At 43.2% G+C, this 27432-nt stretch overlaps 1 protein-coding gene across 1 annotated transcript; it reads left to right on the forward strand.

Moving 5' to 3' along the window:
* Nucleotides 1-17566: 17566 nt before the first annotated feature.
* On the forward strand, nucleotides 17567-27388 carry smyd2b (SET and MYND domain containing 2b; the record flags this gene model as incomplete). Its single annotated transcript, XM_084559646.1, has 12 exons — nucleotides 17567-17736; nucleotides 19434-19497; nucleotides 20880-20990; nucleotides 21084-21144; nucleotides 23186-23310; nucleotides 23412-23479; nucleotides 23949-24051; nucleotides 24813-24923; nucleotides 25102-25216; nucleotides 25698-25878; nucleotides 26041-26149; nucleotides 27210-27388. The coding sequence occupies 12 exons, from the start codon at nucleotides 17567-17569 to the stop codon at nucleotides 27288-27290; spliced, it is 1299 nt and encodes a 432-aa protein (XP_084415772.1). The 3' UTR covers nucleotides 27291-27388.
* Nucleotides 27389-27432: the final 44 nt, after the last annotated feature.

Genomic DNA, 27432 nt, shown 5'->3' on the forward strand with positions numbered 1-27432 from the left:
AAAGGCTGCCAGCCTTTCCCAATGTTTGCCCAATGTTTGTCCCTGCTCCGGCACACAAAACGTTGACACGGTCCCCAAGGTCCCTCTCCAAGTCCCTCCTCCCTTCGTGGTCACTTGTTATCACACGTTCAGGTTCAAGAACATTCTCCGTTAAATGCTAAGTGAGTGCGTTTTTTTTCCCCCCTCCCCCAGCTGGAAAGGTTTGCTTTAAGCGTTCATCACACTTTTAGTTAAAAGAGTATTTTACAGCTTGGCGGCAGTGGGGGGGATTTAGACCGCGCCAGCTCGACAGAATTTATTTTTTCTAAATATCATCAGAGGGCTGATGTAACTCCCCAACGCAGGGGAACCTTTGTGTCGAAGAAACACAAGGACTCGGGACCTCATTTTTGATTTCTCCTCGGTGTGATCCTCCTACCAGTCGCCAAGATGAGCTGTCCACCGTTTGAACCGCTCTGACACCTACTCCTGCAAAATGACTGTGGGCATGAAACTAAAGCGGTGTTTATTTAAAACGGAGGCTTGGAATCTTCATGTGCGCCTCCTTCATTCGCTCGTCAGCGCGTTCATTTCATTGCCGCGGCGAGAACGTGCAAAACGATTCGGGGCTCATCGAAAAAGCATGAAAACAGATGTCCATCGCGCACAGATTGATGGATTCATTCTGCATGTGTTTGTAATTTAGCACTGGATTTCATCTATTGTGGATGGAGCAACACACTGGTCTGCTCCAGAGCCCTTGGCACGGTGTGGGATTAACTCTGGGCTGCCCACGTTTGGCATCATTGGTGGGGACACCTAGTGGTCAGTTTGTGCACCTCGCTTACTGTCCCTCATCTTGTACTTTATTTGTTCTTTTTGTGCATTTTTGTTCGTTCTTTATTCCTTTTTATTATTATTATTATCATCATTCCCGATTTTTAGCCTCTTTCCACATGTTTTGCATGCGTGCATACGTTTGCTTTGTGGCACTGGAAGATTCCAGTTGGACAGATCATTGTGTCCTCTTTTTTCCTCTCTCTCTCTCTCTCTCTCTCTCTCCCTGGAAGGCTGCAACGCAACTGGAGCCTCGGAGGCTCAAGAGAGGAGCCTGGGAAAGAAGGAACAAAGGGCCGTCCGTCTGCAGCCATCACCACCCTGCACCTCGTCTCCCCCCCCTCTCCTCCCCCCCCCCCGTTCTTTCCTCCCTTGGTTCCCCTCTCTTCCCTCTCCCCACTGGCCAGCGCCCCAAATTAAGACTTCAGACAAGAAAATGGGCTCACTAAAAAAGGGAGCGAAAAGCGAGCGAAAGAGAGAGAGAAGGAAGTCCATAACAAGCCAAGAGGAGCAGAGTGACAAAGCCTCTGTTGTTGGATGGCAGGGCCCCTCTGTCGCTCCGCGAGGAACTGTCACTGTGTCAACTTGGACCCCTTGTTGCGAGGAACACAAACCATAAAGAACACACACACACACACACACACACAAAACATACACCCACGGGCAGAAAACACGTCGCAGAGGACGCTGCTCACATGCTTCCATTCACACGCGCAGAAAAAAATAAATAAAAAACAGAGGTGAAGTGCGTGCGCTCTCGCACATGCACGCGCGAGAAAAACATGCCAAGCACATACTGATATTCCAAATTAGTATAGACAGTGTAGGTGAGAAGACCGCAACTGTGAATCCCCACGGCACGCCTTCACGTCGACTGCCAAGAAACGTCCGACGGGGCGAAGCGAGGCAGGGAGGAACTTCCTTTAAAAACTGAATGAAAGTGAGGAATTGTGAACGTGCGCGCAAGTGAGAACAAGTGTCGAAGGCAAGACAATGGGAGATGATGTATAAGTTATATCGGGACACCTTTTGAGGCCTTCAAGGTGCAGCGGAGGCCCCGGGGGCAAACACCTGTTAGAGGGTTTTGAAGATCTTCACGTGCCATCTACTTGTTTTTCTTCCACACACACAAAAAAAAATATGTTTTTCATTGACTTCAAGAGGGGAAGAGATATATGCGTGTGTGCTTGTGTGTGTGTTGGTGTGTGAGCGTACATAACTGCACATTGGGGGAAGAGATAGAAGCTGAACTGGTTTGGCTTCTTCCAGTCTAAACTGGGTCTAGTGGGTCCAAGACAGATGGCACTCAGGGCAAAGCCAGTGTGGGCTCTCTGTCTCTCTTTCTATCACACTCTCTCTCTCACACACACACATCTCTTTTAATAGCCATTATTGGCATCCTTTGCCTCTTCCAGATCCCTCAATCAGAAATCACAGAGGCCCATTATATTTCCTTTTGACCTATTTGGCAAGATGACGGGAGCATCGAGTGCTGGATTAAACGGAAAGCAGTTCATAATCCCGTAATTCTAATGTTTTAATTACTTAGATGAACAGGAGGTGTTTGAGCAAAGGCTAATCTCCGAGACATAAGGGGGAGAGAGCGAGAGAAAGAGAGAGAGAGAGAAAGAGAGAGAGAGAGAGAGGGGGAGGCAGGAAGAGATTTATCTTTTCCTCTGTAATACGTACACATGGGCTTGCTTGTATAATATTAGCTGCTCATTAAAGTTCATCACCTGTTATCAACGCAGATTAAAAGATTCACAGATTTTATAGTTCCCATTAAAGTGGGGACAACAGAGCGGAGGCGCTAAGCGATTACCGAGCATAAGCGCCGCATGTATTGGTATGTCTAGAAGGAGTCTGGGAGTATTTTCCAATTATCGCAAGTGTTTTTATTTGAGATTTGCCGTATCTTCGGTGACCATCCGTAGCCGTAACTGATCCGACAATTGTCTTTGATAGCCACCCCTCCTGTCAATCAGGCAGTAGGACAAAGGCTGACTAAACCAAGGCCGATGACCTCATGCCTGGGGTCTGCTTCATTCCGAAGGGGTCTTAACGCCGTTCAACTTGCCTTTTGTGTCTGTAGCCGTTTTTCAGACGCTGCTGAGTACCGAGAATTGGCTCGTAGTATCTCTCGGGGCTCGGGATGCACGCACACACACACACACACACATGTTCCAACACACATCCCCTTGATCCATGGGCTGGAGCGTTGAGCCAGGAGTGAGCCTTAAGACAAGGAGTGACAACCGGGACAGCTGCAGGGGTTGGAAGCCAGTCTTAGTTCCCCCCCACAAACCCCGCTCCACCACCACGGCCTCAAGCCAGCCAAACAAGCCATTGTTTCTGGCCAGGGCCTGCGGTATTTCATTTGTCATAAAACAGATATGGACGCTGGATGACCATGAGGCTCCTTCTCCAAAAAAGACACTGCTACTGCTACTGCTGCTGCTGCTGCTGCTGCTGAACCCAGATTTCAAACTCGCCCCATCCCTAACCTTCTCTTGCAGCTTGCCCCAAGCACCCCGCTCAGAACTATTAATAAACCTGCCTTTTCCAAGGCAGAAAGGTAGAGGCGGTGGTCCAAAGGGTATTGTTTTCCAAAGGAGTGTAAGAAGAAAGAAAAAGAGAAAGGCCGAGAGTGTGGGAGGGAGGCAGGGTAAGCTTACGTGCCAATCTGTTTTTGTCATCCTTTATGATCTTCACTTTCTCAAGTTTCTTAGTGGACATTAGCAAGGTTAGGCTTGTGAGCCAGGTAGGTCATCAGCGTCCTGCTCAGCTGTTATCGATGTCTGCTTAGGATGAGTTTTGTTCAGTGGGTATCATGACAGAGGGGCCGTATCGGCCTCGGAATGATTGGCCAAAATGTACGCGTTCATCGCCGCTGGACGCTACGCCACTTGCGCATGCCGTGTCGTCGAGGAACTTTCATCACTTAGTGAAGTAAAGAAGGAACTGACGGCAGCAATTCTAGAGGCATTTCTGAAAACAGTGAAGATGCTAAGATGTCCATCACCATTGAAGGGCCTTCACCTCTAAGTCTCCAGGTCCAAAAGAGTCCATGGGCATTTAAACAATAGCCTTCTATCTCCGTCAAGGGCATTCCTTGGCACAACAATAGGACCGTACCCCCCCCCCCCTCCCCATATTTTCCTTTCCTCCCCTCCCTCCTCATTCTCCAGCCCCTCCATCAAAGAGAATTCCAGCTCCAGAGCCCCCTAAGCCCTTCACTCTGGGCCTGTCCATGTGACACGGCACGCAGACAGTCATCTTTAAGAATTGATTCACTCTGGTATCCAAAGCCTAGGGAGCCAGGCTGCCAAGATACCCAGCATAGGCGCCACTCATGGGGTCCAGGTACACAACAGCTGCTCCCCAACAATAAAGGCAAAAAAATGGGAGGCACTCAGGGGGAAGATGCAGTCCTAACCTCCCTCTCAAGCCTGAACTGGTCACCTTGAGCCAGTTGTTGCCGGCCTGCCTTCCGAGATGACAAAGGATTGGGTCCAACTTTGAGGTAAGGGTAGTGGAAAGGCTGGCTATTGAAAGACACCCATAATTTACAAGAGAGAGAGGATGAGGGCAAAGAAAGAGGGGGATTCAATTTGTTTCCTTCCTTGGAAGAAGCCCATGCTGTCAGCTGTGCTACCAAGACTGCACAGAGTGACACGAGGAACCATAAATAAGACAATGGCATGTTGTTTTCTTCTGAGGCACATCGCCTAGCTTGGAGGTCAAGTGAAGGAGATGAAAGCCCATTTCAGAGACCTCACACACATAAATGCGCACGCAGAAGTAACCCCGGGAATGTCGTGATACTACTGATAGAGATCGCAAATCACGCAGAAGGAGACAGCCGAGATATTACCTTACCTGAAGTGTTTCCATAAACTCCAGTGTACCAAAGCCTTGGGAAGTGGCATCACTCTTCAAGCAGGTCCTGACCCACACATACAGTGATTTATGTCCATACAATCTAGTGCATCATCCATCATAAATAAGGAAGATTAAATGAATAGACTGAGGCAGCAGATACAGCAATTCCACCATTCCGAAATTATGTATACGGTTGCTGTGCAGTTTAACAACTAAAACACGAATTCAAGGATTATATGAGGAAGAGGAGACACACATCCATCACTTGTTCTTTTAGGTTAAGGGCCAAAGAAAAGACAAGGAAAGAGGATGTAAAGGGCATCAAAAGGAAGACGGACAGACAAGAACAGAGGGGAACTTGGCATCATTAGTCTTCCCACTGAAGCGGAAAGCCAGAAGAGGAAAAAGCAAGAGTGATGGAGTGCTGGGGAGAGAGGGGGAATTTACCAAAGCAGCTCGGGAGGGCCCTCATTACGATATTAAACAAGATTTAATAAGTGAGAGTGATTTGATGAGGTGATTATCCTGCCCCATTAATCAAGCAGGATTCTAGCTTCGCTGTAATATGGCCCATCTTTCTGTCCATACCAAAGCCTCTTTAGACGCTGAGCTCCTTACTGCACTAACGGCGCTTCAGAAACAACACCAGGCCCGGAAAAAAAGCGGCATATTACGTCTCGTCTCTCAAGCCCGTGGGCATTTTTTTTGAGGCTCACTCATCCCTCCATCTCCCTGTCCGCTCTTCTGGTGCATCTGATAAATTGAACTCCTTAACATCTGGGTCAGAAAGTAAAGTCTTATCAGAGGCGGCTAAGAGTGATAACTGGCAATGATAACGAAAAAGCATCTGTTGGCTTTAAGGCTTTTGGTTTGAGAACAGAAGGAAGCTGAACGGCCTCCACAGGATTGCTGGGTTTTGTAAAGCGGTAGGGACTGCATGGGCTTGTGTATGTGTGTATATGTGTGTGTGTTTGTGTGTGTGTTTATGGATGGGCTGACTCATACAATGCTTCTTAGAAAAATGAAGCAAACGTGAGTACCTGTCCAGCACAGTTTATGCTCAGCTAGATCAAAGAAGAGTTATGTGACCATCAGAACGCAACTACCGCAACTGTCCATTGCAATTTCCCAAATCCCAAGATGTCCCTTTCAGCAAACATTTTTATAAGATCAACATGCCTTACAATGGCATAAAACAAACATCATATTTGAGATTCTAAGTATTTGCCAAGCATGTTTGATTGAACTGAAATTACCATTAACTGTGAAGTTTACGAAAAGATAATACTGCCACATAGGGCTCAGACTCAGTTGACCTTACTATAAGTCAACCGTTAGGGTTAGGGTTAGGTTCCTAGGTAAAATCTGATGTTTTCACTAGGTGTTTAAGGTGTCAAAATGCCCTCCAGTGCCACAAGCTAAAGAAATGGTGCATAAACAAAGAAAATATCTTAATCTGATACATTTGGGTTTCTTTTGTAAGGCCATGCAACTCACTCTCAATTTGGAAAATCCTGTACGCCACTGTTTACTGCTGACATGTTCGCGAATATTGATCAGCCTGTCTCGGGGGTTAAAATCAGGGTCAACACAATTTACAAGCTGTAACTTGGCTATGAAGTGGCATTCCACAGCACATTTAGGGAAATCAATATTCCACCTTCCTGAGCCTGGACATCAGCATTTTCCTTTTTAGCTGCATTTGGGTGTTGGAATCAAAATGCATCACATATCGTGGCCTAAAGGACAGAGACACCTACCCAAATAAAAAGGCATTCTTCAATACCTTATGATGTGCTTCAGTGGTTTTTCAAGCAAAAATGTTAACACACTTTAGGATTTATTGTTTTTTTTGTTACACGGGACAACCATATCATTATAGGACAGTATTAAGACTTGCTGCAAACAATAGTTTCCCCTCACAGGAAAAAACTGAACCACTACCTGAATCCACATGTTTTAAAATATATAATTTACAATGTACAATGATAGCCCAAAGTTAAATATAACCCCCAAGAGTGTGAGAGGTATTACAAAGACAGCTAACCCCCCCAAAACATTTTAAAAGCTCAAGTGGAAGAAGATTACCTTAAAGCAGGCACAGGACGGAGCTTTTTCTGCGAACTGCCTGAGAGTATTAATGCAATAAGCACCGAAAATATAATACAAGAATGTTTTTATCAACATAATCCAGAGGGATGAGGCCGAACCAACCTGGAACATAATCCCAAGGAGAAGTTCCTCCCCGGTTATCGGTCATCAGGGACACACACGTACACACTTGTGGAGACGCACTCAAAACGCAGTCTCTTTCCGTTGCTTCAAATAATCGACTGGTAATCTTCGAGGGGATGTTGTCCCCTCGGTCTCATCTTTTCTATAATGATCCCCTTAGCAGTAAGGGTCAAGGAGTTAGCTGCTGGGTTAAGCTATCGGTGTTAATATTTGCATTGAAATGGCATTTATGACATGATACCGTATGACTGTTTGGATACTGGTTGGATATTGGTTGGCGAAGACTTAACATGTGATTAAGGCTGAGTTTAACTCATACGGTGCCTTACTTTGTAATTTCAGAATAAATCAAAGCAAATTAGCCATCCATTGCTATTAAGGATGCACCGAAATTTTTCGAAAATTGCTGCAGTTGTTGCTTGCATCATAACAACATCCTGTTTTGGCCGTGTTGTTTCGGCCGTGTGGTTTTGGCGATAAATTTTCGATCGAAAATGGCCCGAAAGTGCATTTTCGGCCGAAATGTTTTGGTGCATCCCTAACTGCTATGTCCTTTAGATCCTTAGACAATGCAACTTGAGGCACAGATGGAGTTAACTTCCTGTTCATTTCAAATAAATCCTCATTTTAACTACTTATCAAATGTATATTGAAAATTCTCCTGTTATTTCAAGGTTTTGGCAATTTATTCTAATTCTAAAATTATTTTTTTTTTATTAGATTTTCTTTTACTTTTAAATGTTGCTCTAATGAATCTCATTTGCGCTTTGTGAAACAATCTGGAGAGCCTTCAAGTGTGAAATGTGGTGTTCAAATAAACTCGCCATGTCTATGATAAAACAATTAGCGTATATTTATAACTCTCACTGAAGCAGGGGTTTGCTTGAAGGACGGACGCAAAGTGAATTTGGTAGCCGACACTCTGAGGGCTGTAAGACAATGTCGCCTTGGCGAGTAACTTTCTCTCCCTCGCTCTCTCTCTCTCCCTCCTGAATCCCCCCTCTCTCTCTCTCTCTCTCTCCCTCTCTCTCCTGTATCTAAGCAGCGTAATTTGAGTAAATGACAGGGGAACATCTGCTGTGCATAAGAGAGAGGCCAACACTTTAACATGCAGATGTCTCTCTCCATCTGCATTAATTCAATAATTACCGCAATGGAGGGAGGGGGAAAAAAATCTTTTTTTATAGCTTAAGACAATGTTATCTGTGCCAGTTGGTATGGGGAGGGCAAATGGGAGGGGGGGTTGGATGTGTGTGTGCGAATGTGTGGATGTGCTGCTGGAGGTTTGTGAGAGGAGGGGTAGATTATTACACCATTTAGCTAGAGCAAGCTGTCACATTGCGGAGAATCTCACTAATTCCATTGTGCCCTTGGTGAGTCACTGGCAGACTCCAAGTGACTGATGATCCCTCAACGCCACCACTTGGCCATCGGATGACCAACCCGCTTCGCTCAGGATGTAAGCGTGTGCGCCTTACACTGAATGTACGTATCAGATGACTAACTGTGTATTTTAATGACTGCGGGTTGGTGAATGCTTGAATACGTGGTGCCAGGTGTTCGTTGGGCATATTGCTTGGCATTCGGCTAAAATAGTTCGATTTCCGGTCTCATCTGGCCAGAGAATCTTTTTTTCCATCATACTATCATTTTGTCTTTAAACTCCAATGTAGGCTGCCATGAGCCTTTTACTGGAGAGTGAATTCTGTCTATATTAATGGCCAAACTGATGGAGGAAGGATGGGATCTCATCCTTACAGCAGGTTCTCCCATTTCTTCTGAGATCCTAAATGACAAGTGGCTTCTTGATCATCTCTCTGATTAAAGCACATCTTGATAGGTTAATCATGAACGCTGTGAAGAGTAACCAAACTTCTTCCATTTCACAATTATTGGTGTTACCATGTTCCTGGTAACGCTCAAAATTTTCTGAATGGCGGTGTACCTTTGAGTTGATCTATATTTCACCAGTTTTATCTGGGAGAGTTCCCTGGACTTCAAGAATTGGTTTGTTTACTCAACATGCAGCGTGAAAGTTTCACTAAGCTATGGCCATATGTGATTTGCCACAGGTGGGGTCCAATGAAGTTACATACATCACATGAGTAATTAAAGAAAAAAAAGCTGTATGCACCACACCAAAACTTGGAGTGCTACTGGAAAGAGTCAATATACTTGTGATTGACTGATGGGTAAAATCAATGTCAAGGTAATGACATATTTCTAGGACTACTGAATCCGTCCTTGTGGCACTTAAAATGTCAGGCAATCATAGTTTGGCTGGGCACCATCATTTACAATGAATATTTGGGACACAAAGACCATTAACAATGTAATACTTTCAAATCAATTAGACCTAATTACTCTATTGAAAGGTGGGCACCCCTATCTCATTTTCATCAAAAGCCTGTATAAAGCTCTTGTGAAAATCTGATTATTATGTCTTTGTTTTCAAATAAATTGCTTTTTTTTAAAAAATGAAATGTTGTGTATCCATTCCTGAACAAATGTCACTAAATGCTGACTATATTTTCAGTTTATTTAATGACCAACCATATTCACCACTCATATTCGGTTAGTAACACATACTATATGGGGTAAGGATTTTCTCAATTGAGTGAATGATCAACATTCAACATCACAAAAGTGAAAAAGTGACTCCCATTTTTGTTTGGTTGTAGGCAATAGTAACGTCTAAATGATAAAAAAATAAATAAATAAATAAATCAATCAATCAAATAAGTTAATTAAATTAATTAAAAAGAAAAGTACCAAATCTCACATAGCTTGAAATTCAATATTTTTGTTTGAGAAATGACAATTATCAATTAAAGTTAATCAAGCGTGTGACTTGTATTGACCCCCCCCCAAACAAAATCTCAAATTGTTCCTCAAAGAATTGTAATTCTTAAGAACCAAAATCGTTAGAAAGAACCAGAATAAAACTTGCTCAAACCCATATGATGCGCCACCTTTCTGAGGATTATGCACAGTGGTCATAGGCGGTGCAATAAATTAACATGCGCTCCACCAAATACCAACACATCAACAATCTGTGAAGGCGCATGACTTCTCAAATCAGAGGTCACGCTGTTTATGAGTGGCTTCCAGGCGCGAGACACCGACGGACACAAACAAGTCAACGATGTATCACGCTACATATATGATAACACATACAAATACGCGTACATCCTGACATAATCCCCATGAGCATGCACTCACTTGCTGGTACGACCACAGAGCACCTTCATCCATGCAGTCTCACACACACACACATCTGACTCTTACATGCCTGCTAAACTTAGGGACAAAGGAAAATATCTGTATACTTGGCCGGCCAACTTCCTTTGATTGCAACAGTGCTGCTGTAGGAAACAATGCACAGGCACTATTAATACACCAAGGAGAAAGAGAATTCCTCTTAGAGGAAAGCTCAAAGGAGCCATCGGCCAGGCTATTTACAGACTTACTGACTGATTGGATGACTGAATGAACTATACTTAACTGTAGTCTCTGCATCTTGTCTTACTCAACTTTTTTTCTGCAAGGACTTTGGCATGGTGACACATACAATACGCTGCACATTAGAGGGAGAGTGCTACATATTCTTGCATAATACTTCCCTTTATATATTTTGCTGACTCTGCTAGTCATAGCACTTTAATGTACAGGCACCAAATAGAAGCACGTGCTTGGGAAATGTAACGGATCTTCCATTTACTTCTACTGCTGTGTCGCATCGACACGCCTGTGACATTTGACTGGTGGTAAATAGCTGCCCGGCCACACTTATGATCGCATCTCCTTTCTGAAAGTGCCCAGTTAAAGAGCATCAAATCCCCACTCGCTAAACCCACACAAGCCCAACCTTCATTAGCATAGCTAACAAACTCCCCGAAAGAGCAACAGTGGAGGGAAAGAACAATGGCAGTCTATTAAAGGGGGAGATGACGGGGAGAGAGGAGGAGGAGAAGAGAGGGGGGAAGCTATTGTTCTGGTCTTATTTAGCCCTTGCTGTCACCCTGCAACTGTTGTCACGTCTAAGTTTAGCTGGACGGCTGAAGAGGACAGTGAAGAGAAGAAGGAGGAGGGAAGGAGGAAGAGGTAGAGGAGAAGGAAAGATCAATGGAGAAACAAAGAGAGCGAGATGGGGTGAGGAAGAGGAAATGGAAAATGATGGCGGGTAAAATGGATGTAAGGAGATGAAGAAATAAATTACAGTTGGTGCCTAACTCCGAAATTTCGCAATTTTTACAATAAGCAAGTCCAACTTGTTTTAAAGGTTGAATTAAGGCGTGTCTCTCTGAAGGATGAGTCAGAATAACGAGTCAACGCACATTTGAATATTTGAGAATCCAAAACACGTTCTGTATTTTCCCTTAAAAAAAAAATTATTAAAACGATGCTACAATGATCAGAATAATTCCTGATTAATGTTCTGTTGGTCTACTAATCAGTTAATGGACTCATCTTTGCAGCTGTGGCCTGTACATAATGACACACACACACAGAGTATTTTACTCAAGTTCAAGGTCTGCCGAGTCCCCTGAACTCGGGGGTTTTCAGATCAACTCAGGTCAACCAGACACAGGTGTGTCAGCACGGCAGGTGCAAAGTGTGTTAAATGCAGTACTAACAACATACCGCACATACAAAACATTCAGCAAAAATGCTTCACCAATTCTCAAAGTAATTAATAGCGATAGTCAACGGTGTGTGCATGAGTGCACGTGCATGTGTGCGTTGAAAGAAAAACAGTGTCGGTGTTTGTAAGGCATGACAGCGAAGATGACTAAGGACCAAAGGATCTAAAAGAAGCGGCAACAAGGCAAGACACAAGGCTAACGACAGACGAAGACAGAGGAGGGAAGAGGAAGACAGATTAGCCCAGCTGTCTGCTCATAAAGCAGCCGAGGGGTGAGGCGCTAAGCCCTCCAGTGAAAGCAGAGCTTAGGTGAGTGACACAGGGCAGTGGACACCACTCAGCCCTCGGTGCCCTACAGCATAGGGCCTGAGCCAAAGCAAAGACACATGGATAAACAGTGGGAGATGAGACTCCGCGCCTGCAAAGCCCACAGGGCTAAGACGGCCCGAGCAGGCAGGCAGGCGTCACATTCCCCCCCAGCCAGGAGTGGAGACAGGGGGGTTAAGGCTTAATGCTCGGCTCCCTAACTGGCTGACAAAGACAAGGCAGGATGGTAGACATTGTCTCAGTCAAGTCAGTGAGTTCATCAGAAAGAATGTGGAATTACTGTATATTGCCTTGGCTCTACTCAGGGGAATATAGGGACAGTTACTCAGGGTCTTGGCATGCACCCCCTCCTAAAACGCAGCCCAGAATCGCCAATTACGCCGTCCCCACAATCTCCTCTACATGCAAACACGCGGCACTGTCCATCTCTGAAGCCGTGCCTTGCTGTTGACCCCTAGTTAGCACGGCAACTTGGGAACAGCTTGCAATGACAGGGTCATGAGTACGAGGTGAGGAGGCATCGGTCCACCGCCGCTCTCAGTCTGAAAGCACCAAAGGTCTTTAACCACATTGGACTTCACAGACAACAAACCTCGCGGCGAAGAGGCATTAACAGCTGCTGGTTTATGAGGTCCCCAAGGTGACAATGTACTTCATACGGTGGAGTATGGCCATAAGTTACACATACCATGTCGTCAGTGGGTGTATAAACAACCACAGTGCTTTCATAGTTTGATACTTAAAGAGGTGAAAGGGACAGAGAGCTCTGACAGTGTAAGGATAAATTATGAGACATCAGAAGTGTAGGTAAGTGGCAAGCCTTTTGGTCCGTTGATGAAACCAAAGACAGCGAACATTTAGTGTCTTCCTTTGACTTAGCTAGTTAATGGATCAAAATACACATAGGCTAATACACTAAACCATTACACATATACATTAAGGAAAAGGCAGGTGACCTCAGCAAAGTTTAGCAACACACTCCATATTTCCCACACAGTCTGTACTGGACTCATTTGAGGTCTTTATTATCCTGTATAAGATGAGTACAGTCAACTGATATTTTTATTATCAATTAAACTTGGTTGATCAATTTAAATTGTCCACAGTGTCAGAATAAAAGTCCAACTCGAGTCCATAAAGTCCAAGATGACGTCTTTAAACCGCTCATTCGTCCAACCAATGCTCTGAAATCTAAACATATTTATAGTTCACGAACAAATGACAAAGAGGAGCAGTCCTTTTTCACATCTGAGCAGGTGCATCTGGGAAGTCTTGACTCGACCAAGCATTTGTACCGAGACTCTATGTGCAACTTGACATGACAGAGAAAACACAAGTTTAAACACATGGCTCTCTACTGTGAGTCAATGGTGCTGTGGCAGTCAACAGTATTTGACTGTTTGTCATGGATACTGTAACTACTTTATGGAAAACAATCCGTCAAACTTTGCAAGAACCGAAATAAACACATCTGAACTTCCGGATAACTGTTACCAATAAAATGTGTCATGGTCAGGTATATCAAATTCCACTAGGCAAGAACTGAACTTATCTCAGGACAAACAGGTCAGGCCTACTGTATCTATTTAATAGCTCTGCCCTGTCTCTTATTCTCATGATTTACCCTAACAGGGTTTTCTTGAGAACTAAATCTACTTAGGATTTATTGTTTCTTATTATTTCTCGTCATTGGAAATTATAATCCTTTCACCTAATCCCTCTCCGCCTCCCTCTCTTTCAGATCATATTCATCAAGATCATCCCCTCTGACAAAGCAAGAAATCAGCACAACGGGGAGGTCTAAAGAGATCGTGTACTGAACAAGGGGGTTTCTTCCAAATCAAATCAGGTTCCTCTGATGCAATCAAGACGAGACGCCAGAGACGACGACATAATCTCCCAGGGACATGCCTCCCTTGCTTGCATGTTATTAAAAAATGAGGAGGAACAAATCTTTAGATTGAAAGACTGGAAAAATGGAATTATAATAAATCGGGGGAAACTGGGGCAAGGTTGGATAAAGCCTTCAGATACAGATGAGGGACAAATCTTCACAGTGGTTTGTGCTTGTATGTGCTTGTGTGTGTGTGTGTGTGCGAGAGTGTGTGTGTAGCTGAGCGTACATGCACTGTAACGTGTCGGCGTAGCTGATTATGAAATATTTCAATTTACTCAAGATCAAGTCCCTGACCTGAGCTCTCCCTGCTCACAGCTGTGTAAAAAAATCACAAGTGTTAGTTGTCCCACTAGAACGCTCTCTGTTTTGTCAGATAATCTGTCTAAGGTGACTTGTGGACAGCCAGGCTCTATGGATTGAGGTCCTCAATCATCTGAGGGTGCACTTGCAATAAACACCCACATGATGGCACAATGAGACAAAAGTAGACACCAGCTGGGCACTTCCAGACACTTTCTATTAATCTGACCATGTCTGTCCACCATGATGAATAAAGAAATACATATCACGCACAAGGCCAGTGTTGTTACAAATGGATATCCAACTCTACGGATTTACTTGGTTAACTTACGCACAAAAACAAAACCCACAACTCTAAGAATGACCACCTAGTGAGCGTCAACTGTCAACACATTCTTGGCTTTCACCACCAGATGGCCTTATTGAACTGCAATGGGAAGAATCAAAGCACCTGGAGATGAACTTCAACTTCTCTTGCACAGTCAAAAAGAACATCAGTTGTTGTTGAGTCTAAAAAAAATCAATAAATCATTATGCGTGGTGTTCTGTCTGTTCTAAGATGAGGAGAAATGTGGGTGTTACAGCAGCAGTGTAAAAGGAAAACATGGTGTTGACCTGGCCTCCAAATTCACTAGATCCCAAACTGATCAAGTATCTGTGGGATGATCCACAGAGGCCCCTCCCCTCAACCCATAGGACCCGAAGGCCCCTACTAACAACATTCTGTTGCCAGACACCACAGGACACCCTCAGAAGGCCCATGTCCATTCTCTGATGAGTCACAACTGTTTTGGAGGCACTGACTGCTCAGAGGTGGTCCTTTTGGTGTGGAGGAAACTCAGCAGAAGTGCCAAGATAAGCTGATGTTAAAGAATGTGACTTCTGTAAGGACAAAGGGTCTTGGTTAGAGCTCCTTCTTACTCTATCGTAAGTCCTTTGAATAGTTAATATAATCTAGTTAGGCTGAACTGCATTGTCCCTGGTTTGGCTGGGGACTTTAGTTGCATACCATTCCCTGACCTCAAACCACCAATTTTTGGTTGTTTCTCTAATGCCAATTCCATAATAAAGACATAAAATAATCAGGTTAACATCAAAAATCTTTCAAAAATGTATCTCATAACCCAACAAGATGCCTTTAATAAGGACAGTACCATACAACCATACCATAAACGTGCAGCATGGAATGCTAAACGATATTGTCTGTAATCACAGTGGCTGGATTTTCACAACAACACCTCCATTAGAGCTCACTGTCTGCTTCAAGTAACGCTAGCATGTGATGATAAGCACAGCAAATTCATTGTAGCGTTCAGACAGGCAAGACATGACAGTTATGACACTTGTAAATTTGACACCACAGTCAACATTTAAATCCTCGACTACGCACATTCACAGTGGAAGTGTGTAGAGGAAAGGGCATAGAGGAAAGTGAACTACAGCCTTTGAAAGACAGAAGAAGACACAGAGAACCATAAACTATTGTAGGATACTGTCAAAAATCTGAAAAAGTGGATTACAGACCTCAAATCATTCTTAAGAAAAAAAACACCTATTAATAAGTACACGCCCCACTAATATTTCTGGTGGATTAAACCAGTATTGTCAATGATTAAACAATAATAAGCTTTAATTAGAAGAAAGTTAGTGTATGGCTAGGTTATATTTTTTAGGCATAAAAATAGCTTGGTTCAAACTATTAAAAACTCACAGTTTGTTTTGTGTTCTATGTAATGAGTTAAACAAAGGCAGACATGCATGTTTTGTTTTAAGTATTGGACAGATTTATATAATCAATATATTATATAAACTTTCTGTGAAAGACGTTATCCTTACATCCTATCACAACTATTTATCTGCTGACCTATGTAAACCACAGGGGTCAAATTGGTGTCATTTGATCAACTTATGAACAACATTTGCACAAAACACAATATAGGTTCACTTCACAAGTAATTCACATATAATATTGACACATGTATGTCTTACATGTTTCTCATGGATATTGATGACAAAATAAAATGCATAGTATTGCCAAGCTCGCCCTTCTCAAAAACATTGAAGAATTCACTTCATAGTTCATTCCTTCCAACAGGTGACTGAACAAACGACAAATTAAATTTTGAGAAAATGCTTTAAAGATCTAAAGCCATGCAGGCCCTACTCCTGGGACTACTGGTGTTTAGGCAAACTATGCAAAACAACACTCAGTACATAACAACAACAATGATACAGCAATAGTTAGCTATCAACACAACACACAAACATACTGAACCATCAAACTATAAAAAGTGTGGATGAATCTTACTCACATTATTTGACACAGAAGTCCATCCTTTCAGGGAGATTAAGTGATGAATATCCACGGCATACAACCTCTTCTCTCTTCATTGCAGCTAGCGAGCCTTCTTAATACTAATAACTAGCTGTTAGCTAACTAGGTACTCTTGCTAGCCTAGCTAACAAAACCAGAGTAGGCTACTGTAGCTGCTGAAATAGCCACGCTAGAAAACATGACAAATTCTATAGGCGTGGCCAATCTTGAATAAATCACATTAACCGTCAAGTTGTGTATCTGATGTCAGAGTAGGACTTCACAATTCACTAAAAACGTTAACTTTACGACACGCTTACGTCACATGTTTTGAGTATCGCCATTGACTGTATATTCCAGGGCGGTATGACGTATGACGGAATGTCAGTTATCAGCCGCTAGGGGCATTGTAGAGCAACACCGCTAAGGGACATTGTAGAGCTCTACAGTGCCGCTAGGGGCATTGTAGAGCAACACCGCTAAGGGACATTGTAGAGCTCTACAGTGCCGCTAGGGGCATTGTAGAGCAACACCGCTAAGGGACATTGTAGAGCTCTACAGTGCCGCTAGGGGCATTGTAGAGCAACACCGCTAAGGGACATTGTAGAGCGCTACAGTCCCGCTAGGGGCATTGTAGAGTTCTAGAAAAATACACCGTCTTTTCGGTACTCTACAGTGCCCCTAGCGGCATTGCTCTACAAGGGGCATTGTAGAGCAACGAAACGACGGTTTATCTGAAAAAAATAAAACAAATAAAATTATTATTATATTTACATATTATTATAAATAAATATGGGTTAACTGAGGTGACAATAGCTTTTCCTTTTTTCTTAAAAAAAACGGCATTGTATTTTAGAGATGTTACAAAGAGGTCAGGCTTGTTGGGCACATTGCCCCCTTACAAACATAGGAGTTGTAAAATAACTTTATATGACTCTTTAATTAACAGTTGTGTGCTTGTTATTTGTTTGTTTAGTTTTGTTTGTTTTATAAACTGCAGTTGATCTCAGTTTGTATCTTTGGATGCCACCATGAACTATTATTGGGAAGCGTTGACGCCCCAACTGTTGAAGCTGGGGTGCCACATCCCACTTTCTCTGCCAGCTCTTGGAGCTCACTCTGAAGGAAGACAACCCAGGAGAGAGGCACCATGACGGGCAGCATCGAGGGACTTGAGAGGTTCGACAGTCCGGGAAAGGGGCGAGGTCTCCGGGTGAGCAGACCATTCAAAGTCGGAGAGCTCCTGTTTTCGTGCCCGGCATACTCTTACGTGCTGTCGGTGAAAGAGAGAGGATACTACTGCGAATTCTGCTTCTCCAGGTAAATCTGCAGTTATTTTTAGCCCCTCATGCTGTGGTAACTTGACTCATTCATTCATGTGTGTGTCATGTCCCAGGTGCATTATAAATCTGATGCGCTGTGGTTCATTATTCCAAGGCACATCTTTAACATTTCTTTAATTTCTCACTATACTTTGCACTTCCTTTCCAAACTGTTTACCAAACTAGGTCATTGTGGATGAAGACACAAAGAAATGTCAGTCCATAAAATCTATTTTAGTTGAGAACATGGGTCATCTTTCTGAATGGAGAATCCTTTAAACATACTCTACTGATCTCTGTACATGCAGTTCTAGAAGTGAATGTGAATCATTAATATAAGTGCATAGTATTGTCCAAAAATTATTTGACACTGCATTTATTGCCAATAATAGAAATCACCATAATTTCCATCCATTCAGAGAGTTATCCATCTCTCCCTCACTGTATGTGCCTACAGCCTGGATGTCATCACGTGTTTTTTAATGTCATTGGCAATAATGATGTTGTTCTTTCTGATCTAACCCACAAGCTGGCCACTGATGTAAGCATTTGCGGCATCTGCAGAAGTGAGTGTGGTGTTAAACATCATCCGTCTTGTGGCAGGAGTTCACATGTGTTATGTTATCCTCTGAGATTTTTTATTTTTTTTTGCATGAACTCAGTGGTGCCTACTCACTTGAATTCTATTCTGGGAAGGCACCAAAAGGATCATTATTTTGGATGCTGGATGATTTACACTGAAGCATCCGTGTCTGTCCTCTTTGCCGTTTTAAGTGGTATTTAAAACTGCTTAGAAGCAAGAGTGAGGCCTGAATCACAAATTTACCACAAAGGATTTAGTCTGCACAGTATAAAAACATGTGAACCTTCAGCTTGCATAATACAATCTTTTAAAGTAAAAATAGCCATGTGGAAGGTCTGATGTAAAAAGTTGTCTGATGTAAAATTCGATTAGATGTGACTACTTACAAGATCATTTTAGATTTGTCGAGGGTAATGAAGGTCAGACATCTTTGACATAAGAAGGCAATAAAGCTGCATCCTAAAATAACGTGTCTGCACATTTCCTATTGACATGGCCAACTGTACACAGGCCAGTGCTGGCTCTTAAATGAATCATTCCGGTAAATGTCAGAGGTTAAAAAGCACTTTACAATACGTTGTGTATCCCTAATTTTAACCTGTCACATTTTGCCATATCCCAGCCAATGAGCAGCCTCTTGATATGGCCACAGGCAGTGAGAGTCTCTCAGTTAAACTGGTCATCTTTTGGACTGCTTTACTGTTTCAGTCTGTTCAAAAAGACAGCTGGCCCGCGTGAGGTCAGCTCTATTAATACCAGAGAATGTTTTAAAGCCCTTCATTGCTATCAGTTACGGCGGCCCACTCGCAACTGCTGTTTCTTGTCTCAGAGTTCTGGAGCAGGATGCTTAAATGTCCCTGCACAAGCTTGGCACAGTTAGATACTGATACACAAAGCAGATGCACGCATATAGATCCATTCAAAGGACATGGTCTGTTGTGCTCAGAGAGATATTTGGCATGCAAGTTGGCATACGTTCTGATGTATGAGGTTTTAATGCTGTTTTTCTAGTAATAAATTGTCCAAGGGTGTATGAGGGTATTCTAGTAACTTCTTTATCATGCACTTCATGCTGTCCTTAACCTAACAAAACATTTTTTTGTCATTTATAGAAAAAAGGGCTTGGCAAGATGTGGGAAGTGCAAGAAAGCTTACTACTGCAACTCAAAATGCCAGGTAAGAAACACAGGGATGCAATGACAGGGCAATGGACAGTCATAAACTAATACATTATACTTCCATTCCAAAAAGTGTAAGTAGGTGTATGAGTTAAATATCTCAGTAGTACTGAAACTGGTTAACATGTATTTTGGTCAAGACATGGCGTGCTCCAACGCCATTGGCGGCCATTGGACTTTGCAAAATCTCAAATGTCATATAATTTCATGAAAGCTCATGTCACTTATCATGCTGCTCTAAGTGCCTTTGAGGTTGACAGATTTTAAGATCAAGTGTCAGATGACATAAAATAGCCGCTGTGGAAAGGATGAACCATTGTGTTTTCAGTAACAGTTTCGCCACAGGAATCTTCTCCAAAGTCAAACTCTATATTTTTGCCCAACTGGTATTATGGCCCAGACACACCAAGCCGACATGACTACAACTAGCAGCAAGGTTGTGACGTTGCTTCAAGTTGTATATGCCAGGAACAAAAAGTTGCGCTAGAATCCACCACAAAGACTGCAGCCCATGTCCAGCCAGTACATGCGTGAGAGGAAGTAACTCTCCATATCAGCAGGTTGCACTAGTCTGTAAGCTAAGATCAGGTGGGAAGTTAGGAGGAGTTATAAATCGTCATGCAGAGCAGGTCTACAGTTGTTTAATCTTGGATGTAACTGTGAAGACATCTGTGTATAGGAATGTTCAGATGAGATGAAGATGAAAAAACGGAACAGACTTCTGTGTGCCCTGTTGACTTTGTTGCTTGCTCGCTTAGCTGAACAGGCAATCAGAGAGATCTCTAACCAACGTCGTCGATTCAGTTGAAAAGCAACAGAGGTACAACCAGTACCAATGGTGCATGACACTCCAACAAAACTAGGGTCACAAATGCTCCCGGCCAACCATTGGCGCCTAAGGATCTCAAAGCAGCAAAATTCATGCCTCATTATTCATGCATTTTCTAATTTTCTTGCAGTTTATTCTCGAGCTATTATAAGTAAGCCCAGGCTGAGTAATATGGAAAACAGTTAAATTAAAATCTTTTATCTTGCAGCAACAAGATCTTGGGTGAGTCTGTATAAAACGTTGTATTGAAGTCAAGTATGGATACAGTGTCATAAAATCAGTCAACTGGGATCAAGTTGTCATTGAATGGTCCTATTTGCATATTGGAGGGCTGATGGGTGGGGGTAACATTAGATTAACACCGTGTGGACATTCCTTTCTGATTATTGCTTCAGCTGGTAGTGTCGCTTCAGAGCTGCCAACTGTTTGGCCTTCTGTTGTGGACGGGCATAAACTGTTAATACTTGGCACTGAAACTATACTTCAATTCCCCTTTGTAAGAGTTTACTTTTTTCTATGCAATTACAATATGGATGCATGTTTGTGTGCAGAAAGGGGACTGGCCCATGCACAAGCTGGAGTGTTCTGCAATGACTGCATTTGGAGAGAACTGGTGTCCGTCAGACATGTCCCGCCTGGTGGCCCGGATCCTTGCCAAGAAGGTTGGACAGTTAATAAAATACTGTGTATTTCTGGAGTATCATGTAGCAGTCACTGTGGTTCATTAAGGTCATCTCTATTAATGCTTTCCGCAGAAAACGCAGAAAGAAAGATGCAGTTCGGAAAAGATCTTGCTCATAGGAGAGATGCAGTCACGTGAGTAATGGCTCTTTTGCCATATGGACATACAGTAAATGCATACATTAAAACCCACCTGCCAGGAAAAGTCACTGCTGTGTAGACTGTGAGGCCATACTTCAGTCTTACGTGTCCTTATGTACCCTAAACATATTTCCATAGGGCTGAGTTAAACACAGCAGCCATCTATATATATGCTATAGATGTGGGTCAAACAAGTGTAAGTACCTGAACGTAAAGCAGGAGCACTTTGGACACTTAGGCACACAGTGCAGGATACACGAGTGTCTGGTTTAGGATCAGGTTCATCTTGAGAGAACTAATGAATGAATGGTTTTACACCTCCAAGTTTTTCGTAGGCCTCGTGGAACACTACTTGAAATATTTGTGGAAAACAACAAAATCTCTTAATGACTCAAGTGATATCGCATCAAAGTGTCTGTCATAGTACTAGGATTGCGTAAGCCTCCCCCATCTCTGCTTGTTGCTAACAGCTCAAGGCCACGCTAGCTGCCACAAGTTTAACACGTCTCCAGAGCAGCTGTCAGTCGGCCAATTGGAAAAAAAGAAATCATAAAACCATTGTGAGTTACAAACCGCCGTGCAGAGCTGCCCTCTGCTGAATCGTGCTGATCGGTTAGTTAATTCACTGTGGATGATCATATCGTTGATGACGGCGTTCTACATATGTGTGCCCTTTACTTTCGCACTGGTTCACTAAACTGATCAGCCAAACTCATCGCCTCTTTCCGCCACCAATTCGGCATGCTCGATCAGCTGAAAAGCCGCCGACAGGGGTCTCGCTAGTGGCAACTGTGCTGGACACACCACGCAAAAGCTAGGGCTGCAGACGCTCTCAGATGGCCTGACACCTGCAAATGTCCCTCTGTCAGCCTGTTGCTCCCCAGCGTTAAGATACTAGAAGTATAGACCAGAGGGCAACTTTTGTAGATCAGAAATCAGCATTACAGGCCTTTTGGATTGAGCGTTGCTTGGAATGGCAGTAAGCGTCTGCAAACATAAATCTGTTTCTCTCCACAATGTCTTACACATTGTCCAATACAATAAAGAGACAGGGGGAGGGAAATACTTTAGACGCAGATTTAAAAGTGTCTTATGCTTAAGGGTAGCCTCAAACACAAGTACGACTTTGGAAAGTCAAGTGCATGCGACTTTTTCCCTCTAGACCAGGGGTGTCAAACTCATTTTAGTTCAGGGGCCACATACAGCCCACTTTGATGTCAAGGGGGCCGGACCAATAACACGATAGCGTATTTACCTATAAATAATGAAAATGTTATAGTGCAAAGAAGTACATTTTGAAAATGTTTACATTTAATGATTGGACGTTTCTTACGAAAAAGAAATGCAATTTATGTTGAGTTCTAGGTTTCAGTGTTGTGTTATGTCCACTAAATCTGTGTGAACCCTAGGAATAGCAGTTACTTTTATTGGAAAAATTGTAGTTAATGTCTTGCAATTCGCAAATTCATCCCGCCCCCGGGCCTTATGTTTGACACGTATGGTCTAGAGCATACGTGTCAAACATACAGCCCGGGGGCCAAAACCGGCCCGCCAGAGGGTCTAATCTGGTCCGCAGGATGAATTTGCGAATTGCAAAAATTACATTGAAGACATTAACTGCAATCAAAGTAATTGCTATTCCAAGGGTTCACACAGATTTAGTAAGAGTTGTGGACTTAACACAACACTGAGACCTAGAACTAAGCAGAAATGTCCAGTCATTAAATGTAAACATTTTCATAATGTTCTTCTTTGCACTAAAACAAAGGGAAACATTTGGAGTTGTCGTTATTTAAAGATAAATACGCTATCGTGTTATTGGTCTGGCCCCCTTGACATCAAACTGAGCTGTATGTGGCCCCTGAACTAAAATGAGTTTGACACCCCTGGTCTAGACTATCCGGACATGCCTGATGTAGGCAACTATTTCCTCACAATTTAAGCCTTGCACCGTCCTGTTCAGCTAGTTTAATATATGACAAGAGCATACATGTCATCCTTAGCAAATAAAAGAGACAAAACCCTTCTCTAACAGACGTGGAGGATGAAGACAACGAGAAAAGAGAGGCGAGCGAGGCAGACATCGCCGGGCTGCATCGCTTTTACTCCAAACATCTGGATATTCCCGAACACAAGGACCTGCTCACACTGTTCTCCCAGGTACTACACTCACTCACACACACAAACACACACAAAGGCACATACAGTAGATGGCAAAGATATTCCAGTTGTCTTATTCTTCCACGTGCCTCATTCCACAGGTTGCCTGCAATGGTTTCACAATAGAAGATGACGAACTTTCCCACATGGGTACCGCAGTCTACCCGGAGTAAGAAGGAAACCTCGCATGCATGCATGCATACAAGCACATTTTGTGAGCACAAGGTTCAGCAGCACATCAAGATGTAAGGTTACAGTACTCTTCCCACCATAGATAGCTCTTTTATTGCTCTCACTACTGCATTTCTTCTCCCGTTTGTCATTTGGTGGGAAAATGGTCTCTCTGCTTTGTCTGAGGCTGTTTTGAAATCGGCCATGCGAGGGTGAAATTGCCCTCTCAGCTCTTTGTCGAGCTATTTCCAGCCCGCCACCTAGGTAATAACAAGGTCGCAAACATGTTTCAGGGACACTCAAGACCCCTGTGTGAGTGCAGTTGTAGCATAACGCTAATATCACTGCTTTAAGCAGTTGCATACGTCTCACTACTCCCACCTTATCCATTGTAAGAAAACAGAGAGTGTTATTTTTACTCTGAGATCTCTCTCTCTTTCTCTCCCTCTCCCTCTCTGTTCCCACAGTGTGGCGCTAATAAACCACAGCTGTGCTCCCAGCGTCATAGTCACGTATAATGGGACCACGGCTGAGGTGCGGGCGGTACAGGACATGAAACCTGGAGATGAAGTGAGGAAAAGAGACAGCTGCCATAAGAGGGGGTTGGGTCTTGTTCGTTTTATTTAAAGTGTGTGTCTGTGTGTGCGTGTGAAGGAGGGAGCCGTGCTTTCCATACGTTAGAGTGGCGGCGAGGGTCAACCATATGCTGATCACGTTGGGTTAGGGTTAGGGTTAAGGTTAGTGAGCTCCGTTTGTTGATGTGACCAGCTTGAAATCAAAAAAGAAAAAAGAAAATAAAGAAACTAATAAATAACAATTAATGTTTTAGGTCTAAATTACACTATTTCCTTGTCAGCTTCCAATAATGTCGGGGAATGGTTCAAGTGATTGACCTTAATGTAAGAGCTTGTTTTGATTTGTAACTGGTTTTGCGCTTATGTGCTTTCTTGCCAAGAGTTTGATGTTCACGTATCTGTCAAACAATAATGACCTTAGAATAAAGATTGGAAACAACCAACCACCAACCAATACCTATGAAATCACAAGTCGCATCCTGTTTGTTCAGTCAGTAAAAACTCTTACGAGTTTTCTGGAAATGACTAACATGGCAACTTATAAACAGGAAAGACTTGAATGAAACAGCTGAAATCCTGTTTCGGTGTCACTGAAAGGCAAACACAAGACTGGGACAGTGCAAGGTCAATGACAGTGTACCAAGACAGCACCAACCGACCTAACTGACCTTTGGTCCTTTAGCGTGCATTTTAGGAGGCAGCAAAATGTGCTTTATTTTGAATCTGTATGTGCTGATGTGTTAATTGTCCTTCTAGGTGCTCATCAGCTACATAGACCTCCTCTATCCAACAGATGACCGCAATTTGAGGCTGAGAGAGTCCTATTACTTCACCTGCGACTGCCAGGAATGTAAAACCAAGTCCAAAGTAAGACCCAATAAAAAAAGCGAAGCAGCTGAATGAATAAAACAATGAGGACTATTTTGATGGGTGTACAGAAGCGCCCCGGGAAATTCCTTATCCCACAAGTTATATATATAACTGCCATTCAATCCCTGTTTAGAACATTGATTGCGTGACCCTCATGCTCTGTCTTCACCTGTAGGACAAGGCAAAGCTGAAAGTGCGCAAGCGGAGTGACCCCATCGAGCCAGACGCCATCAGCAACATGGTGCGCTACGCCAAGAAAACCGTCAGAGAGTTCCGGGCCTTCAAGCACACAAAATATATCCTTTAAGTTTGTGAAATAATAGGCGTTTCGTCAAAGATGTCTGTGTGTTGTTTTGCAGAGCTGTCTTGTTGAACTTAGCATGCCAATGTACCAGCTGGCAGCAGCCTGTACTTCATTTAATACCAGTGAGATGGATCAATTCTGGTCTGTCTTCAGTCCAACATTAGAGGATGAAGGGAGCAGTAAACACAAGGCTCTTGGCAAACTTTTGAAGAACAGGATGGATGGGGTATCTGGTAACCGGGGTTTGTTTTAACCTAGCACAAGCACAGCTTCCACTTCACTTCTTCGGACACCCTTCTCTACCCAGGCCAGCTTCATCGGGCAAAGCTGGTTGCAAGTTGCAAGTTTTACACATAACTGTCTTGAGCATTTCAGGTCTATTTAACAGAAACAACAGCCACAGCCATCTGAAGAAATGTACATAGTTTTTTTTTCTTTTTTTACAAAACCATTTGGCCTTGACTCAGTACCACCTGCTAGTGAGTTGTTGGAGATGTGCGAGCAGAGCCTGGACGAAATGGGAGCCGTCTTTGATGACTCCAACGTGTACATGCTCCACATGATGTACCAGGCCATGGGGGTTTGTATCTACATGGAAGACCCAATTGGAGCCATCAGATATGGCGAGAAGATCCTCACACCGTACAGGTACTAAGAAACGTCGAACACACACAACTTCTGCTGCACTCTCTGATCTTGTGACTAAATTGGGATACATCCATAAGAAATATGGATAATATATCTTAATATATGTTATGATATCACTGGTATTTGTGTAAAATAAGTATATGTGATTTATGTCCAATGCAGCCAGCTGTATCCACCCTATTCCTTGAATGTATCCTCCATGTACCTGAAGTTGGGCAGACTCTACTTGATGATGGAGAAGAACTTGGCGGGTATCAACGCTCTCAGAAAGGTACCAACTGCTGAGCTGTGAACAGCCAAAAAGCCCTTTCAAACCAACTCTAAATCCTGTGTCGCCACTCCACCTCGCTTAGAGGAATTTGAAGACACTTTACTCAAAGGGGAACTACTGTTTTTTACAACCTGGACCTTATTTCTGGCATAGAATACGATTGTTTACTCACCCATATAACTTTGGTGTCATTTGGAGTCATTCGGATGATATTTAGATCCACGTATGCCCATATAGTGGGAGTGACTGGGGCACCGAAACACAGCCTCTAAATAACGCATTATCTGCCGCAAAACTCGTTGATTTCACCAGTAATTTGTTATGATACACTAGTGCTATTCCCCGTTGAGTCTGGACTTACCTGTTATCTATTCGCGGACGTGCAGCAGTTTGAGGTTCTTTGGCCAGCGGTTCCTCTCTCTGCCTCTGCATCCTCCTTTCAACGAGCTCCTTATCTGTATACTCTGGCTCAAAACGGTAAGGATGTCCATCATAAACAAAGTTGTCGTCCACAACCTCAGGATCGGAAAAATATTCAGCCATGTTGCAAAAAACTAGCAGTAGCAAATTACAGGTAAACAAGCCGCACGGGGTGCGCACGGCGCTCAAAGATGACATCATCCAGGTCAGAGGTTAGTAGGTCAATCTACAGACCCTGGATGATGATAACAGGTAACTCCGGACTCAACGGGAAATAGCACTAGTGTATCATAACAATATTGGTGAAATGTACATGTTTCGTGGCAGATAATGCGTCATGTAGAGGCTGCAGTTCGGTGCCCCAGTCACTCCCACTATATGGATATACACGGATCTAAATATCTGACGAACAACTCCAAATAACACCAAAGTTATATGGGTGAGTAAACGATCGTATTTTATGCCAGAAATAAGGTCCATGTTGTAAAAAACAGTAGTTCCCCTTCAACCAAGTCCATGTTTTAGTTTCCACAAAAAGCCGTACAGATGCAAATTTGAATGGGAAAACGTCTAAGGAACAGGAAGCTTTTACTCTCGTGCAGAAATGTCAAAACGGTTGTGTTTGTTTGTGTGTACACAGGCAATGGCCATAATGGAGGTGGCTCACGGGAAGGACCACTACTACGTCTCAGAGCTGCGCAAGGAGATAGCACAAAAATGAAGAGGACAGAGAGAAAGGGCGCTGCCGATCCCTATGGAGTGCATACACTTCTTTGATTAGGAGCTTTTACAGAACTGTGGGCACTTTCTTTTTCAGGTACAAGTCTATGCAATTACAATATGGACAATTATTGTTTTTATGC

Source organism: Chelon labrosus, assembly GCF_963514085.1.
Source record: "Chelon labrosus genome assembly, chromosome: 14".
NCBI classification, from domain to species: Eukaryota; Metazoa; Chordata; class Actinopteri; order Mugiliformes; family Mugilidae; genus Chelon; species Chelon labrosus.